Source organism: Notamacropus eugenii, chromosome 6, assembly GCF_028372415.1.
Source record: "Notamacropus eugenii isolate mMacEug1 chromosome 6, mMacEug1.pri_v2, whole genome shotgun sequence".
Classification (NCBI taxonomy): Eukaryota; Metazoa; Chordata; class Mammalia; order Diprotodontia; family Macropodidae; genus Notamacropus; species Notamacropus eugenii.
Genome location: NC_092877.1, coordinates 103,813,727 through 103,838,915, shown reverse-complemented (window position 1 = coordinate 103,838,915; position 25,189 = coordinate 103,813,727). Strand labels below are relative to the sequence as shown.

At 38.0% G+C, this 25,189-nt stretch overlaps 1 protein-coding gene across 5 annotated transcripts in view; it reads right to left on the bottom strand.

Moving 5' to 3' along the window:
* Positions 1–244: 244 nt before the first annotated feature.
* Positions 245–25,189, bottom strand: part of SPATA18 (spermatogenesis associated 18) — a 105,260-nt gene continuing 80,315 nt past the window's right edge. For 3 of the 5 annotated variants that reach the window (XR_011969585.1, XR_011969584.1, XM_072620750.1), the window contains one exon: positions 245–444. Coding sequence is in view for 2 of the 5 variants with exons in the window: in XM_072620750.1 (XP_072476851.1) it covers positions 422–444 (23 nt within the window). In the remaining 3 variants the exon portion in view is untranslated. Of the gene's footprint in view, positions 445–4,590; positions 4,673–25,189 lie in introns of those variants that run through there. The other 2 variants (XM_072620749.1, XR_011969583.1) reach the window with 2 other exon arrangements.

Below are 25,189 nucleotides of genomic sequence, written 5' to 3'. Positions count from 1 at the left end.
GAAAAAAGCCCTGTGGGTCACCACAAAAGGATTGCCAAGAACACTGTATTTCTGTGTGAAGTGGATGTTCCTTCTAATTAGATAAGAATTTGAATAATAGTGACTTACAGGATTTTTCTGTCCCTGAATATTTAGACACTTAAAATACAAAAGTTGGAGGATGTCCCAGGATCTTCTTGGCTTTGAAAAGTTTTGAGGTCTTCTTCCTGTCCCCCAGGGCCTTTTAAACCATTTCGCACCTGTGAATGGTTCAACGCAGTGGAAATTTTATTTTTCTTAATGATGAGAAATTGGCACAGTTTGAACTTTCGGGATTGACTTAGGGTACAATAGCTGCCCAGATCTTCAGACTGAAGGACCCTCATTTAAGCTTTTGGCTACAGCTGATAATGCCTTTGGAGAGTTCTTCCCTGGAAAGATCCTAGTATTCTCTGAAATGAGAGGCTAAAAACAAGACATAAACAAAAAACTGGAAATCATTGAATATTCCTGAGTAATAAATGCCAAATAAAATTTTAATGCAAATTAAATGATAAATGCCATACATCTTAATTTTTCTGTCCTCCAACTTTCTCTTATTTCAGTTATACCATTTTCACTCACAGCAGTCTCTGGAAGAGTTTCAGAGAATGCTAGCTAGCCTACTGGAGGAAGGAAAGAAGTAAATAAGCACTTATGAAGTACCTACTATGTGCTAGACACATGCTTAGTGCTTTACAACTGTTATCTCATTTGATCCTTTCAATCACCTTCAGAGGGAGAGGCTATTAATATCTCCATTTTACACTTGAGGAAACTGAGACAGACAGAGGTTAAATGATTTGCCTAAGGTAAATCTAGTAAGTATCTGACTAGTAAGTCTAGTAAGTGTCTAGCTAGTTACTAGCTAAAAAGTGTCTGGGACCAGATTTGAATTCAGGTCTTCCTGATTTAAAGCCCAATACCCTATCCACTGTGTCACTTAGCTATGATTAGAATCCCCTGCCCACTAGAGAATGTAATGCCCGTAAGGGCAGGGACTGTTACAATGCTGTCTTTGTATCCCCAGTATTTAGTACTTTGCACATAGTAGTGATTATAAATTTTTGTAGAATTGAATTGTATCTATCTCTACCATTTTTCCAATATCAGCTTCTTCATCTGTTAGCCCATAGTAGGCTAACAGTAGTAGAGAGTTAGCCTACATGATTTGATCATAGAATTGGAGCAGGAAAGGACCTTAGATCTAGTCCAACATCTCATTTTCCATATGAGGAAACTGAGATCTAGAATAAGGTTATGTGACTTACCCAAGGTCACAAAGGCAATAGAGCTGAGATTCAAACCCTTGTTCTTTTGACTCCAAATATGGCACCCTTTTTGCTGCACATACTGTCTCTTAATATGCAAAATTCCTTCCAACTCTGATACTCTATGATTCTATGAGTCAGCTGATGGAAGGACTTTGCTAAGTCCCCTATCAAATATCCTACTTGGCTATTCTTAAATGTTTTATTGTTGTTTGTTAATATTGACATATTTCTAGGACTGTTTTTTTTTTTACTAGACCTGTAATTTCTCAGCATAGAATAATCCCAGTATATGCCTGGGAACTTCCTTTGCCAATGGAAATCTGAATTGTCTCTGCAATTCGTAGTCTTAAAAAAATTTCATGGAGCATAATCACTTACCCAGAGTCACACAGCCAGTATGTGTCAGAGGCAAGACATGAATCTGTTTTCCTGACTCTGAGATCAGCTCTGTCCATTATACTAGACTGCCACCCTCTGAGAAATTACTGATAAAATATTTAACTTGTTGTGAAAAAAGCCATTCTAATGACCCTATACATAATTATGCAGAAATTTTTAACCTCTGTATTCATACATTTAGAACTGGAAGAAGGGATCTCAGCAGTTCAACCCCCTCATTTTCCAGATCTGAACCCAAGTCTTCTGACTCCAAATGTACTATAATATATAGAGATGATGAACTAGAGGCAACAACTAGTCGAATAATCAGGCAGAACCCCAAGAAGGACTAATTGATCGGTTGGGAACCTGGTTCTAGACACTCAATAGAAACCAAAAGAAGCAAACAAATATAATTTGAATCATGTCCCATCCATTTTTCCCTTTCTTTTCTTTTCCTTCTCTCTCTCTTTTAAAAAACAGGCTATATTATAGAATTAAAGGCAAAATTGTAGATAGAGTGCTGGGTCTGGATTCAGAAAGGCTGTGTTCAAATCATGCTTCCAAATCTTAATAGCTGTGTGACCCTGGGCAAGTCACTTGACCGTGGACAAGTCACTTAAACTCTATGTGCCACAGGCAATTACCTAAAATTTATTTATTTGATTAATAGATTGGCTATATTAGTTGAAGGTCTTGTGTGTCCATGTGTCTGTGTGTCCAGGGTAGGTTGACAAAATTGTAGATCTTTCTGTTTTTGCGCATACCTTTTGATGTTGTTGAGCTGTGTTGAGTCTGACTCTTCATGACCCCATTTGGGGTTAGTCAAGATACCAGAATGATTTGCCATTTTCTTCTCCTGTTCATTTCATAGAGGAGGAAACTGAGGCAAATAAGGTTAAGTGATTGGCCCAGGGTCATACAGCTAATAAGTGTCTGAGGTCAGATTTTAATTTGGGTCTTCCTGACTCCAGGTCCAGTGCTCTGTCCACTGCATCACTTAGTTGTCCCATTCATCCCTTAGAAGTACACATTGTGAATATATAGAAGAATACATTGTGAAAACCATATTTCCTAACCCAGCCAATGGACCCAATGCATAGATGTTTTTCTCAGTAGAGTCTCAAAATCTTTCTCCTGTTAGAAATGTTTTTACTTCACTCCCTAGTCTAATTTTTTAAGTTATAAATTAAAAATTAAATATATAAAAATATAAATAAGAAATAAAAAGGGAAGGAGTTTTAAAAATATTAGTCAAGTAGAATCTAGTATATGGTTTTTTTTCACTGCTGAGTGTTGTAATGATTTCAGCTTGTACGCAAACTATAAATACTGTTACAAAGACATTTATAGGAACTGAAACTCCTTCCTCCCCCTACTTAGATGCGTATTTAACTTGACATGCCTCATCTCATGAGTTCACTTTGCATTTTACATACTTCTCCTAAAAGTCCTAATTTGATTTACATTGGCAATGAATAACAGTTGAAAAACAATTGGAATCCCACCTCTCCTATTTCATCAGATAGATTCATTTATGCAATACAGTGCATGTGCAAAACAGTGTATTCTTTGGGTAATTGTGAGGTAAAGTGTTATTTTTCTTTAAATAACAAAAGCCAGAGCACTTCCACATCTCCTCTGAACGAACATCAGCCAATAACATGAGACTGGGGCATTTTACGGGAATACAGAGAACATTCTGTATCTGTTTTCCCACCCACATGAAGAAATTATCAGGTCAAAAAGCTGATGACATCAGAGTCAAGGAGTATTTTCATCCCAGCTGGAGGCATCCTTCCTATCTAGTCTGAAACCCTTTGCCTTTAGGGTCTTCCTGTGACACATTATAGAAGGGGTCAACTCCTCTGTCTGTACGTGGCCAAAGTCATCACAGTATTTATAATGATAATATTATTACATGCTTCTTATCTTATGTTTGAGATAGAAACAGTCCTAGGATGAGTTGCTATCCTGTTTATTCATTTATGTTTAATGGTGGGCAAACGATTGAACAGATGGGCAAAATAATTTTTTTTTAATTGAATGCCAGTGTTGGAATATAAGCTCATCTTCCGGAGACTCCCTGAAAGCATCTTTGAGTTAATTCCAACAGCAGAAAGGACAACAGGATGATAAGTAGCTCTTCCTGTTTCCATATGGTTTGATTTCTTCCATTTGGTCTCTATATTTGGAGAACTCTTCATTCCAGATAGCCTGGAAGTTATGCGTATTTTGTATAGCTATATCTATTTAAAATGCTGTTTTTCAACTTTTGTGGCTCAATGTTACATCTGAACAATTATGGGATACTGTTGTGTCTATTAATGTGCTCCAGTATCATTTATTTGTTGATTAATCAAGGACAGTTAGGGAGTTTTATTTGTAATAAGGGAATTTCCTGACCGTTAATTTATGAGGAATGATGAGCTTTTGGTGCTAGACTTAAGACGATTCTATCTTTCTGGGTATTCAGTAAATACTAAATTGTTGAACTTTGGAGTGATATAGTTTCTTCCATTTACTTTTATTGATCTATAAATGCAGAAACAGGTGGAATAGTGGATAGAATGCTGGTCCTAGAATCAGGACTTGATTTCAAATTCAGCCTTCTACTCCTACCAGCTGAGTGATCTAGGAAAAGTCACTTAAACTCTGCTCTAAAATGAGGATTATCTAGCACCTACTTCCTAGGGTTGTTGCAAAGGTCAAATGAGATGATTTTTCTACAATGCTAAGCATAGTTCAGGCACATATTGACTACAATAGAAATACTATCTATTATTAAATCCGGAATCCTTGAGGATGAACTTTCTGTAGTTGCTGGTTAACAATGAATGTTCATGTGGTGCTATCATGAACCTATCCATAGCTGTAAAACAAATCTGTTTGACTCAGCTCTTTGTCTGATAAATCTTCACTTACATATTGTTGGCCGAGTTCATGTAAATGTCCCAGGAGAGACGTTGGTTTCTAGATTTTAGCTGTTTCAAAAGCTCCATCTGGTGGTAAAGCAATATGAGTTACATTTAATAGGTAGATAGCTACTATCCACTTTCACTTGTGCTCTATAAAGTGATATCTATCTGTTCTGAAATTATTTCTGTAAATTAACTTAACATATAACCTGAGGATATCTCTCAATATTCTTCTTCATTTTTGATGAGCAAACATTCATCTTTTTATAGCTACCATAGGTACTGATTTCTATATTTATCTAAGCTTTTATTTGGATACTTTAAAATTTTTCACTTTTTTTAATTAGTAAGTATATTTTAGGGAGAAAATTTTTGTAACAAGTATGCATCATCAAGAAAGATAAATTTTCATATTGGGTATCATATTTGGATACTCTCTAAATCTGCTAACATTCACATTAATATTCCAGTGGACATTAAGGTTTGTATTAAGAACATGTTCTACCCATTGAGTTTTGACCTCAAGATGCTAATGAGTCTCTTGATATACACAGCCATGATTTTGTCCTTAATAACTTTGTGATCAGTATCATATCTGGAGAAGATAAAAATATTTGTAAATGTCACTTTTATCCATTGATTCTGTTTGACCTCCTGACTCACGTTCAGTCCTTGAGTCTCTCTGTTCTTCCTTGACAGATTAACATACACTGAGAATTTTGCACTTATTTATTAAAATTGTTATCTTGGTCTCCTCTTTTGGTTGTTGGTGGTAGTATTGTAGGGGTTCACATAGAACTGGTGCTGGGATAAGTTGCCATTTCACTCTTTTTCTTTTGTGTTTAATGTTTTACATACTATCTTACAGATGGATTAAATAATTTTATTTAGTTGAATAAAAGGATCAGGATATAAGCTCACTATTGGCTTATGAAAGATATTTTCTAAAATTTGAATGACAATAAATAAATAATAAAAATAAAAAATAAATGAATATTCAAAAATTAATAAATAATCATGTTCCCTCATGATTTTGCCCTCCTTTGCTACATCTCTATATTTTGAAAGCTATTTCTTTGATGTAGTTGGAGATTATGAAAATTTAGCTCCATGACATCTGTTATTATCAGCAGTAGCAGCTTTTCTCTAGTGCTCTGATATTGTTGATGTAGGGAACTCCCAAAGAAGAAAGCCCTCTACCAGTGCAGCTTGTCAAGTGTTCTACAACTTACAGTCTTAGAGAATTGTTTTAATAACAATTATTATTATTATGATTACAACTACACATTTTTATGATATTTTACTATCCAGTGACACTGGTCTCCTTACTATTCCTTGCATAAGACATGCCATTTCCAGACTCTGGGCATTTTCACTGACTGTTCCCCCATGCCTGGAACACTCTCCCTTTTTATTTCTGCTTCCTAACTTCCCTGGTTTTCTTTAAGTTCCAGCTAACATTTGACCTTGTACAGGAAACCTTTCCCAATCCCCCATAAATCTAGTGCCCTCACTCTGTTGATTTTTTTTCCAATTTATCTTATATATCTTCTGCTTGTCCATCACTGTTTTCATTGTATGTCCCCCATTAAACTGTGAGCTTCTTGAGGGCAGGAAGTGTCTCTTGTCTTTCTTTATATCCTCAGGATTTAGCCCAATGCCTCATATATAGTAGGTACTTAATAAACACTAGTTAACCGATTGCTTAATGCAATGTGTTTTAGGCAGCACGGTATAGTCAATAGTGAGCTAGTCTCAGAGTCAAAAAGACCTGGGGTTGACTTCTGAATCTGGTACATTCTATCTGTATGTCCCTGGGCAAGTCAGCAAGTCACTCATCTCCTTGATGCCTCTGGAAACTTTCTAAGATTATAAATTGCAGCATAATTAATGTTCTACAGCAGTGGAGGCAGTTTCTTTGCTGAAGAATTCCCTCCACTAATGAAATCACAGGTTTGGAGTCACCGATAGCATAACAAGCTTTTCCTGACTTGCATTTAACCTTACTAGGAGACAGACAGAAAGGTCTAGTGACTCACCTATAATCACATAGATAATAACTAGCAAACATCCTACCTCTGACACTGTCACATATATATGTGCTCTTTTCACATCATGCTTCCTCTCCTCACTGGAAAAAACAGTGGAGCAGATGAAATTTGTAATCATTCTATTCACGTTCCTGTAGTAATCTTCTACCAACTCTGTGTGCCTTTTCTCCACAGTGATCTGATCTAGCAATGGAGGAAAAGAGTCTGACCTGGCAAGTGTGGTCCATAAAAATCATGGAGGGGAGAAGTGGCGCAGAGAGAATATGGAGCCTAGCAAATAATTTGGAGAAAGGAGAAGTAAGGTGACTGAAGAAAAGATCAAGTGAGTTGGGGGAGTGGAAAAGGAGAACAGATGCCTCTCTCAAGGTTAACTTAAAAATCAATAAGTAGTGGGATGTAGATTCATTTAGAAACATGTTGCATTTCTGTTCCATTTTTGTCTCTCTTGACCTGTATAATCGATAGAATGGGATCACTAGAGATGGGCAAATGTCCCAGTTTTTTCAGAGGAAAAAAAGGTCAGAGTCTGAAAATAATAGGTGACTTTAATCCCTGGCAAAATTCTAGAATGCATGAAAGCTAATAGTAACAATAATGATAATAATAGCTAACATTTATATAGTTCTTACATGTGCCAGGTACTATGCCAAGTGCTTTGCAATTATGACTTTGAATATTTAGAATAAGAGTAGTAATCACTAAGAGCCAGTATGTATTCATCAAGAACAGGTCATACCACACTCATCTCATTTTTTAGCAGAATTTCTAGAGAGGTGGGTCAAGAGGATATTGGAAACAAAGTATAACCCTATTTCCCTAATGACATTGAACTTGCTTTCCCCAAAGGTAGAACAAAAAGCATTGGGTGGGACTTGGAGAGAAGAAGATTTCAGTTCAACGTAAGAAAAAGAAAACTTCAGACAGAATCTCTTACGATATCTTCATGGAAAAGAGGAAGAGGCAGGGGTGGAAATCTTGTAGTTTGATGGATTCAAAATTAACTGTATGATCAGACACAAAGAGTAATGGGTCAATATCATCTTGGAAATAGGTCTCTAATAAGAGTACAACAGGGACCTGGCCTAGGTCCTCTACTGGTCAACATAGCATTGGGGTGTGCTGGATAGAGAGCTGACTGTTAAATTCTCAGCAAAAATGCTACCATTCAGGGCTTGGCTTACTGTTTTGTTGATTGTCTGGACTTAAGAAAGGAGAAATGTCAATAATGCTGATTAAACTTAAAAGTGTTGCCATATATTAGAAAGAGCGGATTATTAAATATTTACCCCACTGCATAGCACTAAAAAGAAAATACTTTAGACTGAATTAAGAGAGTCATAGTATCTTGAATGAGGAAAGGGATAGAATCCTAATTCTCTGTGTTGTTCAGACCACATTTAGTGTCTTGTCTGAGTTCTGTGCTATTTTTTTTTTTTTTTGGAAACACATTGACAAACTAGAGACCATCTACACAACCATAACCAGATGGTGAAGACAACAGAGACCATGCCACAGTAACAATGACGTTTAGCCTGGAGAAGATAAGACTTAAAGGGGACATGATAGCTATTTTCAGAAAGGCACCATGTGGAAGAGACATTGAACTTGCTTACCCCAAAGGTAGAACAAGAAGCTTTGGGTGGGACTTGGAGAGAAGCAGATTTCAATTCAATGAAAGATAAAAATTTCCTGACAATTAGAGATATCCAAATTAGAGATATTAGAGACAAAATTAGAGATATCCAAAAAGGGAATGTGCTGTCTTGGAAAAGATGGGTGAGCTTCTCTTCCTTGGAGGTCTTCAAGTGAAGGCAAAATAACCACTTGGGGGGAATTTTATAGAGATTCTGGCTCAGATTTAGGCTGCCTAAGATAGTTTCTGATGGTTCTTTTAATCTCGGGATTCTGAGAGTCGTGATTCTGTGATGCTCTGATAAAGAAAAGTGTTTGGCCTAAGGGGCTTTGATAACTGGTCCTATTTCAACTCTTTGGAAGGTGCCCTTTAAGGCAGTCACAACTTTTTTTGCCCACATTATAGTCCTTTCTGTATCAAATACTTAAAATGCTTAGATTTGGAGTCAGATGATTTGGGTTTGATTTCCAACTCTTATCACTGAGTATGTGACCTTGGGAAAGTTACTTAACAACTCTAGGCTTTAATGTCTTCTCCTGTAAAATGAGGGATTAAATTAACTGGCATTTGAGATCTGTTCTAGCTCCATATCTATGCTATGCTTGAATGAGTGGGATGGAGGGGGAGGGGGGGGCCAGAGCAGAGATTGAAACTAGAAAGGGTAGCAAAAGCAAAAAGACAGTCTGTAAAAGTGATGTCACTTTAAATTCTGAGACCTCCAAAGGAAATCTTGACAAAAGTCTCTCCTGAAAGATCATATCCCTGAGAAGGTAATTAGTTACCCATAATACAATGTAGCTTTCCCATTCTGGCCCCTAAACATTTACCACTTTAATAAGCAGGTTATTCCCTTTCCCAAACTTATCTAAAATGAGGGTTACAGAATCCTACATTTTAAATTTGAAAGAGGTCATAGAGAGATCATCTAGTCCAGCCCTCAGGAAACTGAAGCCTAGAGAAATTAAATAATTTCCTCATGGTCATCCAGCTAGTAAGGAGCGGAGTCAAAACCTAAAACCTGATCCCCAGAATCAACAAAAAAAAAAAAAAAAGGAAAGCCCCTCTCCAATCTTCTTCTTCTCTGTCCAAAGAGGTGGAAATAAGGGGAAGGAGAGAAAGAGTCTCAGGAGGGAGTTTTGTCAGAAGAAATAAACAGATTAAACCTCATGCAGTGATTGTGTTACTGCTAATTTCTCACAGACAAGTAAGACTTTTCATTGAATTAGTTTGAAAGCACTTTCAAAGACCATCTAAAAACATTTTTCTTCCTTCAGATCAGCCTGCTTTTATGTAGAGACGCCTGATCCCATCTTTTTTCCCCAATAAACATCTATTTATTTATTTTTAATTTTTAAATTATATTTTATTTTTCCCCAATTACACATAATACTTCATACTCTAGCTCTAGAAATCAAGAAAAAAATTTTAATTTGGTACCTATTAAGTTAATTAATAAAAAAACAAAAATTTTAACATTTCTTGTTTTCTGAAAAAAAAGTTTTGACTTCCAAATTCTATCCCTCCTTCCTTCCCCTCCCCCACTCTCTGAGATAGTAAGCAATTTGGTACAGATTATACATGTGCAGTCATGTAAACAATTTCCATACTAGTCATTTCATGCAAGAAGACTTGAAAAAAGGGAAGGAAGGAAGGAAGGAAGGAAGGAAGGAAGGAAGGAAGGAAGGAAGGAAGGAAGGAAGGAAGGAAGGAAGGAAGGAAGGGAAAAATAGTATGCTTTAGCCTGTATTCAGACAAAAACATCAGTTCTTTCTCTAGAGGCAGATAACATATTGCTGCTACTCTGAACAGTGTTCTGATTCTCACATCACTTTGTTTCAGTTCGTGTTAAGTCTTTCCAGGTTATTATGAAATCATCTTGCTTGTCATTACTTATAAGCACAATAATATTCCATTACTAGCATATACCACAATTTGTTCAGTCATTTGCCATTTGATGGGCAGCCCCTAAATTTCTAATTCTTAGCCATGACAGAAAGAGCTGCTATAAATATTTCTGTACAAATAGATTCTTTTTCCTTTTTTAAAAAATGTCTTTGAGATATATTCCACCAGTGGTATTGCTGGATCAAAGGGTATACACAGTTTGATTGCCTTTGGGCATAGTTCCAAATTGCTCTCCAAAATAGTTAGATCAGTTCCCAACTCTACCAACAGTGCATCAGTTTCCCAGTTTTCCCACATCTCCTTCAACCTTTATCATCTCCACCAACCTGACAGATGTGAAGTAGTACCTCAGAGTTATTTTAATTTGAATTTCTCTAATCAAGAGTAATTTCAAGAATTCTTATTTCATTAGAGATAGCTTTGATTTTCTTGTCTGAAGACTGCCTGTTCATATCCTTTGACTATCAATTGGGAAATGACGTACTCATAAATTTGACTCCATTCTCTACATTTGTGAAATGAGGTATTTTGTAAAAAAAAGTTTTTCCCAGTTTTCTGCTTTCTTTCTAATTTTGGTTAAATTGTTTTTAATTGTGCAAAATGTTTTTAATTTTACACAATCAAAATTATCTGTTTTACATTTTATAATATTCTATATATTCTTTGGTCCTAATTTCTTCCTTTCTCCATAGATCTGACAGGTAAACTATTCCATGCTCTCCTAATTTGCTTATGGTATCATCCTTTATGTGTAAATCATGTACACATCTTGACCTTATCTTGGTATATAGTGTGAGATGGTAGTCTATACCTAGATTCTTCCATACCATTTTCCACTTTTCCCAGCAGTTTTTCTCAAATAACAACAACAACTTTAAATACCTTTAAAAAAAAACCTCCAGTGAGGCAGAGCCAGGATGGTGAAATAACAAGTACAACCAAACCCTACCTGAAAACTTCTTCCAATGGCTCTAGAGAGTGTGTCAAACTGAGCACTAATAAGGAAACTTCAGAAAAAATCACAGTCATTTCCCCAGCCCAGATCAAGACAGAGATACAGATAGAACTTTGGGTGGAATCCAGCCAGGAACATCTGGGTGGAAAATTCCATTGAAAAGAGAAAATGTGAATTAGGGCAAGAAGAAATTCCAAATCCACCACAGAGAGGCCTAAACTTGTTTAAGGTACAGGAACAGGTACAAACTAGCAGCTCTGTTGTTCACTGCTTTCTAGTCACAGATCTAGGACTGATTGATGGTGGTCCAAGGTGAGGAGTAGTTTTGAGTCCTAGTCTTATGTACAAAACAAAGAGTAAGACCAGAAGCAAATAGCAGCCATGTGACTGACCTCAGGAGAGGAGTAGGGTCTCAGTTCCAGCTTCTAGACCAGTCTGGAGTATTCAGAGAAATAACCAGAGAAGGAATCTCAAACCAAAGAGGAACCTGTTATTCTGTCCCTCTAAATCAGTAGTTATTTTTCCCCCAACTGGCTAATTGTGGCTAAGTCTAACAGCATTGTACTGGAACTCTAACTAGGCCAAGACTACAAGTGTGTTGCTCAGACCCAAACTTAGGTCAGGAACTTGCAGAGCTCAGGTCAGGAAGTTAGTATTAAGACTCTATCCTGGACAAGACCATTTGGGGAGTACTGAAAATTTGTAAGACCCTTGCATAAACTGTCCCTGAGATCCTGGCATAACACAACATTCAATATTCCAAGAAAAAAACAGCACAAGCAGCCCAGATATTTTCTTCAAAAGGGTTTGGAGCTTAACTCTACATAAAAATCTGAAGTCAGGAAGTGGTATAGAAGAATGAGAAAAAAATAATCCTGCCATGAAAAGCTATTATAATAACAGGGATGTTCAAAACACAAAACCAGAAGAGAGTGACTCCAAAATAACTACAAGAAAAGAGTCCAAAAAAGAAAAGAAAAAACCACTGTGTGGTCATAAATCCAATTAGAATTCCTGGAAGAGATGAAGCAAGAATTTTTTTCAATGTTTTAAAAAAAAAATTAATAAATGAAATAAGAGCACTAGAGGAAAAAATGGAAAAGAAATGAGAGTGGTAAAAGAAAGAAATGGAAAAGAAATTAAAAGCTTGGCACAAGAGGTACAAAATCTTGCCCAAGCAACAAACACTTTTAAAATTAGAACAGATAAAATAAAAACTAGTGACTTCATGAGACAAGAAGAAATAGTGAAGTAAAATCAAAAGACTGAAATAATAGAAGAAAATGTAAATTGTCTCACAGCAAAAATGACTAACCTGGAAAACAGAATAAAGAGAGAAAATTTAAGAATCTTTGGGCTACCAGAAAACTATGACCAACAAAAAGAGCCCCAGACATCATATTTCAAGAGAACACAAAACTGCCCAGATTTTTTAGCACCAGAGGACAACATAGAAATAAAAAATATATACCAGCCACCTCTTGAAAATGAAAACTCCTAGAAACACCATAGCTAAAATCCAGAGCTTCAAGGCCAATGAGAAAATATTACAAGAAGCCAGAAAAAAAGAATTCAAGTAATAAGGAGCTACAATTAGATCACACACAATTTAGCAGCTAACATTCCAAGCTTTGAAATATTGTATTCCAAAACTGAGAATATGATATTCTAGAAGGTAAAGGATATAGTTTACAACCAAGAATGACTTATCCAGAAAAATGGTATAATCCTATGAAGGATGGAGAGGTGGAAGGAGGTGGGAAGGGAGAATGGATTTTTAATGAAGAAGACTTCCAAACAATCCTGATGAAAAGAACAGAAATTCATAGACATGTTGAAATGCAAACACAGTAGTCATGAGAAACACAAAAAAGTAAACAATAGCAAACAATTATAAGAGACTAAATAACGATAAACTTTTTACATTCTAATATAGGGAGATGATATATGAGTCCCCTCAGAACTCTATGATCAAGGATCATAGAGAGAATCTAATCAAAGAACTAATTAAAGGACTAACAAAACTAAGTGGTTCAGTTGTGTTTTGATGATCTGAAAAGTATAGAAGGGGGAAAAGAAAAAGGAACGTAAGGAGAAAAGGGAGAAAGGAAAGATAAGGAAAACTATCACAAATTGGAGTATACAAGTAGAACTTTTATGAACAAGAGGGGAGGAGAGGATAACACCTGAACCTCACTCTCATATGAACTAGTTGAAGAAAGAATACACACACACACACACACACACACACACACACACACACACACACACACACACACACACACCTACACACAAAATTGGGTAAAAAGATACATTTCACTCTGCAGGAAATGAGAGGAAAGGAGGAGAGAGAAGGAAGGTAGATTAAGGGAGAGATTACTTATAGCAGCTCTTTTTGTAGTAACAAAGTTGGAAACTGAGGGAATGTCCATCAATTGGGGAATGACTGAACAAATGCTTTTCCTTCTCCACCATGCCCCTATGCTGGGTTTTTCAGCTTTCTTTTTCCCATTTGAATATTAGCTCCTTGAGGGCATATTTTCATATTTCTTTCCTCATCACTGTTCTAAGGCACAATATTTATTGACTAAAACTTAACCAAGAAAGGGAGCCTAGAATTGGAAGGCCATAGATAAAAGACTAAGAAAAAGCTGGGTCATTCCTCCAGAATCATTCTGATCTCTCAGTATTGTACCTACATTTTGAAATGGCTTATTTTTGAGGAGAGAAGGAAGAATAACAGTGATCTACAAACTTGCCAAAGTTCTTTAGTTTTCTGAATGAGCTTCTCTGTTGCAGAGACTTTGGCTGTTTGACTTAAACATTCTACAGGAACCTGCATGAAAATTCATAGAAGGAAAAAAAATTGTTTCCTGATATTCACATGGGTCCTGAAAAGTGCTGACCTGGCAAGCTTCCCCATTACTCAAAAGCTTATTAGCACAAACCTACACTAAGTCAATCTTTTGATTCCAAATATTATAAACCTGCATTTTTCACTCGAGTTTGAACTGAATATGGAGGCATAGACCACAGCAATTCAAAAGGATGATCATAGGAATAAAAGACCAACTAAGGATGTTTGATAAGTAAATACTGAGAAACACTCAAGGAAACTATTAGTTCAGAACCAAAGAAAGGTCATGTTGAGCATTTATCTAATTACATTATGTCTGAAGTGTCATAATGTCATTATGTCTTGAATTCTAGTGTTTACAAAATATCTGTGTGTGGAATCATAGAAAAGGGGCATCTAGAAGAATGTAAATTGCCCAAGGGTGGGAAATATTTAATTATTATTTTCATATACTCAGTACCTAGTCCTGTGCCTCACACATAGTTGGCAGATAGAGCTTGATGACTACTTATTGAAATGCAGAGTAAAGCTTTTAACTTTTCAGTCAAAAATCTCTCACTAATAGAGTCCACCATCGCTGTAGAGAACCTTGCAAGGGATCCTGTTGTATAAAAGAATGTGTGTTTCTCCTTCGTTGCCAAAGAAGACCATACCATCAGATAAATGATGACATGACTTGCACTTGACTTTGTTTTGAGTGAGGGAGGGCTGTGCAGGTCACCAGCCTCACTTCTCCTCCAGAGCCATCTGAATCCAGAGAGCAGATATTCATCAGGATGACTGGAGATGACCCAGGATGAGGAAATTGGGGTTAAGTGACTTGCCCAAGGTCACACAACGAGTGAGTGTCAAGTTCTGAGAATAGAACCTAACTGTATGGGCATCCGTTCCCTCACCACACTCTCCCAGAGAGGGCTGGGATGCAGTATCCAAGGCATCCTTATTGCATTGTCAGTTTTTTCCTGACATTCTTCTCTCAGACTTTCCAGAAGTTACTCCCTGAGCTGCCAAAACAATCTTCAGACACTATTTACTCGACCTGCCATAGCATTTTTTTGCTATCACAAAGAAGTTCAGTGTACTCATTCCCTCAAGATTAGAAGCCAATGGAGTCACTGTATTGTTTCCCCTTCTTTTTCCTCCCCCCTTCCCATCAGTTCTTAAGGTCAAGTGCTATATTAATGTCAAAAATCCAGGGGGGAAGTGAGAGGACACAGGAAACAGATACTGGTGATCCAGGGGCAAAACAGGAAGAGTAAGAGGAGCCTCCAGGACTGAATGTGCAACAGACGAACCCAGCAGGTATTGAAAAGAAAAAAAGAAAGAAAATAGACATCTCGCCCCTCTGACAGAGCCACATTGTAATCCCTGGGAAGCAGCAATTGCTCAGTAATAGTTCTGTCACTATTCTCTTTCCAAAAAAGAGCCAAGCATTCCCCTCTGAGCCCGGTGTCAGCAACCTCTGAGCCATCAAATTATTTTTCTACACAGGTGTCACTGCATTTTTGAATGCCTGGTGTGCTCCCAGATGTTCAGATTTGGCTCAGGAAACAGTTCCTTTCCCTCCACAGTGACTTCCGTTTTGATTCTAACTTTCAAGTTGGGCCCCATATCCATCTCCCCACAACTCCCCCCAATGTGTTCTCCTTGTCTGTTGTCTCCCATTTCAGTAGCAAGATTCTTGGCCAGGAGAAGCACCCAAGAGGTGCCAATGAAAACAATGTGGTTTGAATGACCTACTTCTATCCCTTTCTCTCCCTTTTTCAACTTGAAGTCAGCAAAGAAAGAGTTGGCTGTTTTCCACTGGTCCACCCTTGGCGATGATATCTGAAATGTGGATCCTGATAGAGATACCACGTCACATATGTCCTAAGGCAGAGGGCATCTTCTTTTAAACTATATATGCCAGTTGCCTCATCTTGCTTTCCTTTCCATTGCTTTTTCTGGCTGGTAAAGTGCTTTACCCCATCTGTTCATCCATACTAGAAAGAGTTTCCTACCTGGCAGGTTTGCAGAAGGAAAAGCATTGAGTTTAGAGTTGGAGGGAAATGGGTTTGAATCTCAGTCCTTGCACTTAATGGTTGTGTGACTTTGGGCAAGTCATTTCATATCTCTGGGCCTCAGTTTCCTTATCTGCAAAATAGGGCATTGACCCAGATGGCCTCTGACGTCCTTTTCCTGGCTCTAAATCTATGATGCTATGGTCCTATGATTTTATAGGATCTTCAGGTTCTGTGAAATAACTGATATGGAGAATATGATAAGTCAGAGGACTTGAGTACAAATCTGAGCCCTCACACTTCTAGTGTTACCTTGAGCAAACTTTTCTCTCTCTTTAGTCTTCAGTTTCTTCTCTGAGGTCCCTTCCAGCTCTAAAACTTTAAGAAAAAGTGAGTCCTTCAAATGACCTTGATAAACTGGGTCTCTAAAACTCCTCTTCCTGAGTTCAAATTCCGTCTCAGACATTTACTAGCTATGGGACCTTGGGCAAGTCATTTCACCATGTTTGCCTCAGTTTCTTCACCCATAAAAGGAGCTGAAGAAGGACATGGCAAATCATTCCAGTATCTTTGCCAAGAAAACCCCACATGTGGTCACAAAGAGTCGTACACCACTGCAATGACTGAACGACAAAAAAAAAAACCAATTTGCTGATAAATTCAACAAAACCTCAGCTAAATGAAATAAAATAAAATGAAAACTTAGTGTGCAAAACACAGTGTCCTGAAGTTGATTGAAGGCCTCTACGTACATGGAATGTGGAAAGGGTTGCTGAAGTTACTATATAACACTCAACCCCCATGGATAAACCCATGCTAATAATGTCACCTTCAAAGCCAAAGGCCAATAATACACAGCAATAATCCCCAACTAGGATCAGAAAGAGAACCCTTGTATCTGATGATTCATAACATGCCCTGGCAGTAGAACACACCCCTCTGGAGAGGAGATCCAAGGCCAAGAACAGCCCTGGGAATGGTGTCCAAAGCATCAGGACACATTTTACTACGCTGGTCCAGGGCAGCCTGGGTTTGAAATGAATCCAGAGAATTTGCCTTGGCTCCTCATACCTTCACTGTAATTACACCACTGGCATTTTTAGTGTTTGTGAATTACAGATGGTTTAAGAAAAAGTTCTTGCTATTTGTCCTTCAGCTACAGTGAGTCCCAGATGTGCCTTGTCAAAAGAAAGATTTAGGAAATGAGGAAATTATAAGACTTAGACTCAAGGGCAGGATCTAAAAGCCTTATAGGACTAATTTAAGAGTTCTATCATAGATGGCCTTGAAAAGAATCTTTCTTTAATCCTGTGACCAGGGATTGACAGTCACATCATCTTGATAAATGTCAGACTGCAGGTCCTTTCTTCTAAGCGGTACTCATATGTCATATGACAAATGTCTAAGAGTGAGTAATGAGACCAACTGGGAGAGGCCCTAACACAGAAAATTCCATGTCTCCATTACAGATTCTATTAATACCAACCCTACTGAGTTCCCTCAGCTTCACCAAGGCTCTCCTCCAAAGAAGGAGAAATAGGCTAGAACTGTAGTTCCCTCTTTATATTATACTCTAGTCCAAATAACAAGATGGAATCATTCCACTCAGTTGTGACTTTTCCCTCCTTGGAAAGGGGAAGGGAATTTCTATAGTGCCTGCTACTTGCCAGGCATTGTGCTAAATGCTTTACAAATATTTGATCCTCCCACAACAACTCTGGGAGGTACATGCTCTCCTATTTTCCCCATTTTACAGTTGAGGAAACTGAGGCAGAGGTTAAATGAGTTGCCCAGGGTCAAGGCACTTGAATTCAGATCTTTCTGATTCTAGGTCCAGTGCTCTATCAGCCTCACCACCTATTGGTCTCTTTGTGGGGGTAAGGTCTGTGAGCTAATTCCTTTTCAGATAGAGCAAAGGTCATCTTCTCTCTACTGCTAATTAAAGCAACAAAAGAAAAATGCTGTCATCTGCTCCAGTTGACCACATTTTCCCTCTCTCCCTTTGTACTAAAAGCAAATGTTCTATTGTCAAGTCATTAAGCACCTATCATGTGCCAGGCATTCACAGAGGTTCCCATAATGGGTGATATCCCTCCCTGGGGGACCCTGGAATGATCCAGGGGGGTTGGTAGTAGCTTCTCCTCAGAGGAGAGCTCTGAGGGCTTCAACCAAGTGGTTATTGACCTTGTCTCTTCACTCTTTTACCTCATTATATTGAGACGCCCCACTGAGCTCATCTGCTTTCTTTCATCCAGCCCTTGGCATAGCCTCTGCTTTTCACTTTGTCTACTTTTCTGCTTGTCAGTCTGCTTTTATGGGGAAACCCTACTTAGGTCTGCTTCTCATTGGTTCTTATAGGACAGAAAAGAATGCTAGTCCTGGTGACTGTATATCCCCAAGTTTGCCGCTTGCTAGCTGTGTCACCTTGGACAATCCAGTTGATGTCTCTGAGCCTAGGTTTCTTCAGATAGAACATTGACCTGCCCTGCTTAATCCCATGAGGTTGTTGCAAAGATCAAAAGAAGAAATGTGTGTGTGTGTATGTGTGTGTATGTGTGTGTGTGTGTGTGTGTGTGTGTGTGTGTGAGAGAGAGAGAGAGAGAGAGATGTCTGTAGATATCTTCGCAACAACGTTATTGCAAAACTCAAAAGAAGAAATTAGATATCCCTATCTTTAGATATCTATACTAATGCTATATACAGATACATAAATTATATATGTATATATGTTTTGATATATGCATATATTATGCCTATATAATGATATGTACAGACACATAATCATTCTATACATGAAAATGCTCTGAAAGATAGAAAGTTGTATAAAAATGTAAGGGATTATAATTCTTGCTAATAATATTATTATTCCAAGCTCCTTTTTCTTCCCTAAATCACCATTTTTCTTTCAATCACATGCCATCCCATCTCCCTGTCCTCTGTGATGGGATGATTATGTGAAGCCATCAATGATTCTTCCCTTCTCAGCTTTCATTCTATATAACTTATACCCCCAGCCTCTGTCTCAAAGATGCGTCTGGAAGCCAGACTATTGGTCATTCGATACATTGTTATGAGCTAATACCAGACAGATAACATGTTAAGATTGTCTATTGGAAAGAATGCTGAATTTGGAATGAGAGCACCAAGGCTCAGGTCCAGCCCAGCCACTTATTAGCTGTGTACTCTTAAGCTAGTCAGTGCTTTTTTCTTATCTGTAAAATGAGATTGGATTAGATCAGAGGTTCTTAACTTGAGATTCATGGATCCTCAAGAGGTCTGTGGATAGATTTCAGAGGGTCTATGAATTTGAATTATATCTTTATTTTCACTAAGTTTTAACTGAAATTTAATGTTTCTTTCAGTTCTATATTCTCAGCATTGTTAGCATATGACTGTGCATAGTAAATACAGCCCAGAAATTTGAGTATGTTGTCTCATCGTCATCTTTACTGATTTTTTCTGCTTTGGTTTTTGACCCAACTCATTATCTAGGATTTCATTGTTAAGTCTCTATTTGAGTCTGGGTCTTTTGTTAGAGATCTCTGAAACAATTACTATTTCTTTTGCTTTATAGTACATAAAGTATGTGTTTACTATTTCTGATTTTTTACATTTTTTTGGCAATATCTCAATGCCTTATTATAATGGTCAATTTTTGTAAAAGTTCCATGTGGTGCTGAGAATTCTTTGATTTTGAATGTAAGCAACAAGCTACCATAATATTAGCAATTCCTGTGATTTTGTGAGCAACAGAAATTACAGATATTTTCATATCTCAGTACAATTGCCTCAAAATATCCCAAAATTATCATTTACACTCATCACTACTTCAAAATTACTATGATTATTAGATCTACCTGCAGAACACAGTCTTTCTGTTTACAGACTATATATTTCAATATCACTGATTTCTTTTGTAATCCTGCGTATTTTATTTTATGTACTTAAAGACTGTATTCTGCATAGGGGTCCACAGACTTCATCGGGCTTCCAGAAGGGTCTTTGACACAAAAAGGCAAGGAACCTCTGAGCCAGACGTTAAGGTCTCTTCCAGCTCTAAACCTATGACCTTATGAAACAGCTGCCATTCTCAGGAAAATAAATGGAATTGAAATGCAGATATTCATTCAGAACCAAATGTACCATACCCTGCCCAGAAATCTGACTATAAAGCCCAATGACCCAGCTGAGCCCCATCTCACAGTCTGGAGAACATGCTGAAGGCAGCAACAGCTCATTCCTCCAAAACATAGAGGCAGCTTTGTCTGTACTGTGTTTGAGCTGCCATCGCTGCTCTACAACTCTCATCTGAGGATGGAACGAATTCTAAGACTTCTGATTGTGAAGCATACAGATGAGCATCCAAGAGAAAGAATTCCCAAATGAACAATTCTACTTTAGATGGGAGATTCTCTTATCCTTATCAATGGAAGGCTTACATAAAACAGACCCAGCCTCTGGAGTCGACTGCTATTCATGGTAAGCCTTGAAGAGAAGAGATGTGAAGTTAATGAAAAACAAATGTCGGCTTTGGCAAGAGACAAGGTTGACGTAAGGGGGTTTTTGCCCTCTCTCCAGTGTTAACAAAAAAAAAATTAATTGTCTTAATAAGATAGAGCTGAAAGAATACTGAATGTTCCTTAACCATTTGGGTTCCCAGCTGAGCTTTTGATTGGGCATATATAACATACAGAATAGACGTTAATCCAGTATTTAATGTCACTATCAAATCATAGACATAGTTCATAGAAAACTATTGGCTTCAGAAGAAAACCTTTAGATTTCTTAGGCAATTAGACTTTTTCATAATTGCTTACACAGCAATTGTTTTTTTCTTCTTTTGCCCAGAGCTATGAATCCATGCATCAAATTAAATCACTTATGTAAAGAATTTTGCAAAACTTAAAACACCAGATAGATGTGAATTATTGCTCATCAGCAGCAACACCAGGAACTCCTAGCCTGGAAGCTCTCTCCACCCATGCACACCAGCAGCTTGTCTTCTGAGGCGTTCGTTAAGTGGCTCACCTAGAGCAAAACAGCTAGGACCATCTACGTTTGAGGTAGCGCTTAAACTCAGGGGTTCCTGACTAAGGCAGACCTTCTAATGACCATGCCACACTCTCTCTTCGAAAGAATGTTAGAGACCATCTAATCTAATCTCCTCATTTGGTAGATGAAATTGAGATGCAGAATAATTTTGGAGAACGATTATCATAATGGGTGGTTTTCCCCTCCCCAAAAACAGCAAGAAAGAAAAATTAAGTCTTCTACATTTGCGAGAAGGTTGTGCTGAAACATTAGTATGAAATGGTGATAATCTGTGCACTAAAAGATGCAAACACACATGGCCAAGGTAGAAAGGAAACGGTTTTGCCTAAATAGACCTAAAGGAAAAGCATATTTGGACACATTGGGTTGTGTTGCCCCAAGAGCAATTGGGAGAAATCACCATGGCTGATAACTCTTAAAAGTTCTTAGTCAGTGGGACCAGAAAACATGTCCTGACTGTTTTGTTGAGGCAGTCAGACTGTGGGCTGCCAGGACAGCACATTGGCACCAACAGCCAAGACAGGTGTTTGGGCAGTAACTAAACAAAGAGTTCCCCCGTGGCTTAAGTAAACATTCAGCAGTTACTTTCCAATATCCACATGGGAACCAACAGAGGCTAAATTGTCCTATTTTCTGTGCAAATCAGAGCTGTTCCTCTGAGAGAAAGTTGATGGTTTTAAATGTTGAAATCCATATTGAAGCTTGTAAAGTTTAAGGTACCTGTTAACAGTAACAACAACAAATTAGTTCCCAAAACAGTCAGGCTAGCGTCTGGCCGTCTTATTTTTTATATGTATCATTACTGACACCATTGTGCTCTGAGTTCCATAATCAATGAAATGCATGAACCAGTCACTGGGGAGAGGTGGTAATGGGAAGCTCAACTGAAAATAAACAACCCAGGAGCTACCTAGAGAAACTGCTAACGTGTTACAGATACTTGGACTCATCCACTGTAACTGAAATGCATGCTAATATACTGGACAGAGAGCAATCGTACATCTGCATATAGCTCATGAGCACGATTAGCAGAAGAAGCAGGATTTTTCTTTCTTAGAGAGAAAGAAAGAAGTATTTATTAGAAACTACTATGTGCCAGCCACTGTGCCAAGTACTTTACAAATATTATTTCATCCTCACAACAGCCCTGTGAGGGTAGTGTTCTTATTTCCATCCTATGGTTTAAGAAACTGAGACAGAGGTTAAATGAGTTGCCCGGGGTCACACAGCTAGTAAGTGTTTGAGGCCAGATTTGAACTCTTCCTGACTCCATACCCAGCTTCCTGAGGTAAGTGGCACATAGGCTAAACCTGAAGGGAACTACCGCTTTCAAGAAATAGAAATGAAGCAAGAGAATCTTCCAGGTAAGAGCCGGTGCAAAGATATGGAGACAGGAGATGGAAAATCATACATGTAAAACAAATAGTTCAAATCAGAAGGGTCATAGTCTGCCCCTTTGAGACTTAGAGAAACTAAAGGTCAGAAGAGAGCAGAAATAGAGATATAAACAAACACTGAAGCCAGATGCAAAAGAAACAGTCACACCTTAGAAAGTGTCTGGGGCTTGAAGAGTTCCATTGCATAACATGAACAGAGAGACAATGAACACAGGGTACAGGTGGTATAAATAGCATTCATCCCTAGCCCTCTCACCTGCACAAGACCCCAGTAGGATTCTGGGAAGTATAACTGTGTATGGGTGGGGAGAATACTTTGCTCTTCCTATGCCATTTGAGCAAATGCCATTGCTAAAGAATAATCTGTTGGCTGATTGTTAAAAATAAACACACTAGCGGGGGCTTGTAAGTCCTTGTTGAAAGGATAGCTACCCATGGGTACCCTAGAACCTGAAGTAACAACCTGTTTTGGGGACCTAACCTACCAGGGCCAGTGCAAGTTGGGTGAGTGAGCCCAGACAGAGTGTCATGAATAGAGGGTAGTATGTGAGGCTGATTAAAAACTGGAGCCAGATTGTGAAGGATGCTAAAATGCTAAAGAAAGGAATTTATATTTTATATAAGAGATGATAGGGAATCACTGACACTTCTTGTGGATGGAGGTAATATGGTCACAATTGTCCTTTAAGAATCTTAATTTGACATCTCCATGATCAATGGATGAGAGAGGGGTGAGATTAGGTTCCAGAAGAACTAGTTAAGAGGCTATTTATTACAGGCAAGAGATGATAAGGGTCTAAACTAGGGTAATTGTGGTGCGAGTGTAGAGAATGGCAGAGATATAGTGGAGGTAGAATCGAAAAGACTTGGCAACTGTTGGGATGAGGGGCAGGGTAGGGCACAAGGGGAATGAGCGAGAAGAGTCCAGGATGAATACTGGGTTGTGAATTTAGGTTAATGGAAAAATAGTCATATGAGTTGCACTAGATGACTCAAAGCTAACTTTCTAATTCTGAGATTCTATGACTCAAAACCATGTTGAATTCTTAACATGCTTCCACTAATGTTCCCTGTGATCTTGGACAAGTCACTTTACTCCCAGGGAGCTCAGATCCCTCATTTCAGTTTGGGTTAGGTGATAATAACAATAGCTGGCAATTACATAGCACTTCAAGATTTGCAAACCACTTTACATATGTGAGGTCACTGGATCCCCACAACAAAGCTGTGAATAGGTACTTATATCTCCATTTTGCAGATAAGAAAATGGATGTGGCAAGCAAAGCAAGCAAAAGTGGGAAATAGGATTTGAACCTAGGACTCTTTTGACTCCAAGTTCATCTTACCACTATTTCCCATTGCCTGTAAAGGTCCAGCCTGACCCTTCTTTTATTCTGTAGACTACCTCATATTCCAGACAGCATTATTTCAGATAGCTCTGAACTGTGTACAATGTGGCCAAATGAATGTTGCTCTGAAAATATCAATTTTGACATCTTCTGACTTATACATCCTCTCCCAAAAAATACTTTTCCAACAGTCCCATCTAGAGTAACCCATTGAGAAAAGGTATAACATGACCTTAGTGAATGCATTACACAGCTTGTGTTTCATTTCAACTATCTCTTTGTTTCCTGTGAACATCATTTGATTTATTACTGCTGTCAGAAGACCCCCTTGGTTTCCAGTAAGAAATGGAAAGAGATTGCACGGCCTACATCCCAGATGTCCAGTGGCTTGGCCTACATGGCATCTGTGAAAACATTAGGGGTATATTTCTGTTTTCCAACTTTATGTGAGAAAAATCTAGACTTGAAGTTTTCTGTTATCTTTTGACTTTTAAATATCTAGGTTAAAAAAAACCCTGAAAAAACTCTGAACAAATATTGCCAAATATTACAACTGCCATTTTAGTTATTGAAGCTTTGTCAGATATTACTAATTATCTAAAGATCTTAAAATATTTCTTAAATGTTACCTTGTCCATAAAGGAAGCTTTATATAGTGAATAACTGCTGGGTTTGGAATCAGAAAGCCCTGGATTCACATCCTGCCTCTGATATTTACTAACAGCGTGATCCTGGGCAAGTCACCAACCCTCTAAACGTCTACAGTAACAGCCTAGGTGAGATTTCTTAACCCGGAGTTTGCAAACTTTGGGGGGTTTTTCTTGGCAAAGATACTGGAGTGGTTTGCCATTTCCTTCTCCAGCTCATTTTACAGATGAGGAAACTGAGCAAACAGGATGAAGGGACTTGTCTGGGGTCACACAGCTAGGAATGGTCTGAGGCCAGGTTTGGACAAGGTGAGTCCTCCTAACTACAGGCCCAGCCCAGCACTCTATCCACTGTACCACCTAGCTGTCCCTCAGCAGCTATATCTAACTATTCTGAGTAATTATTCTTGGGAATTAGGTGCTAAGCTCAGTTGTCCATGCTCAGATGTAAATGTTACTAACAACCTCTAAATTTCAGAATCCTGAAACAAAAACTTGATCGTCTCTCCCTGGTTAGAGCTCTGACCGTGAACTTTGGGGATGGGAGGCCACCCAGGTATTGCAAACAGTCTTCAATTCATATGTACACCAAGTTTTGCCATTTTGATCTTAAAATTTGATCTTAATTCCAAAAAAACCATAAATGTGATTCAGAAAAATGGATAAGTAAACATATCTTCTGTAGACTAAATAATGTCTCTCATGTATGTAAATTATGTGGTGTGATTAATAAAATATAAATTCATTCTAAAATG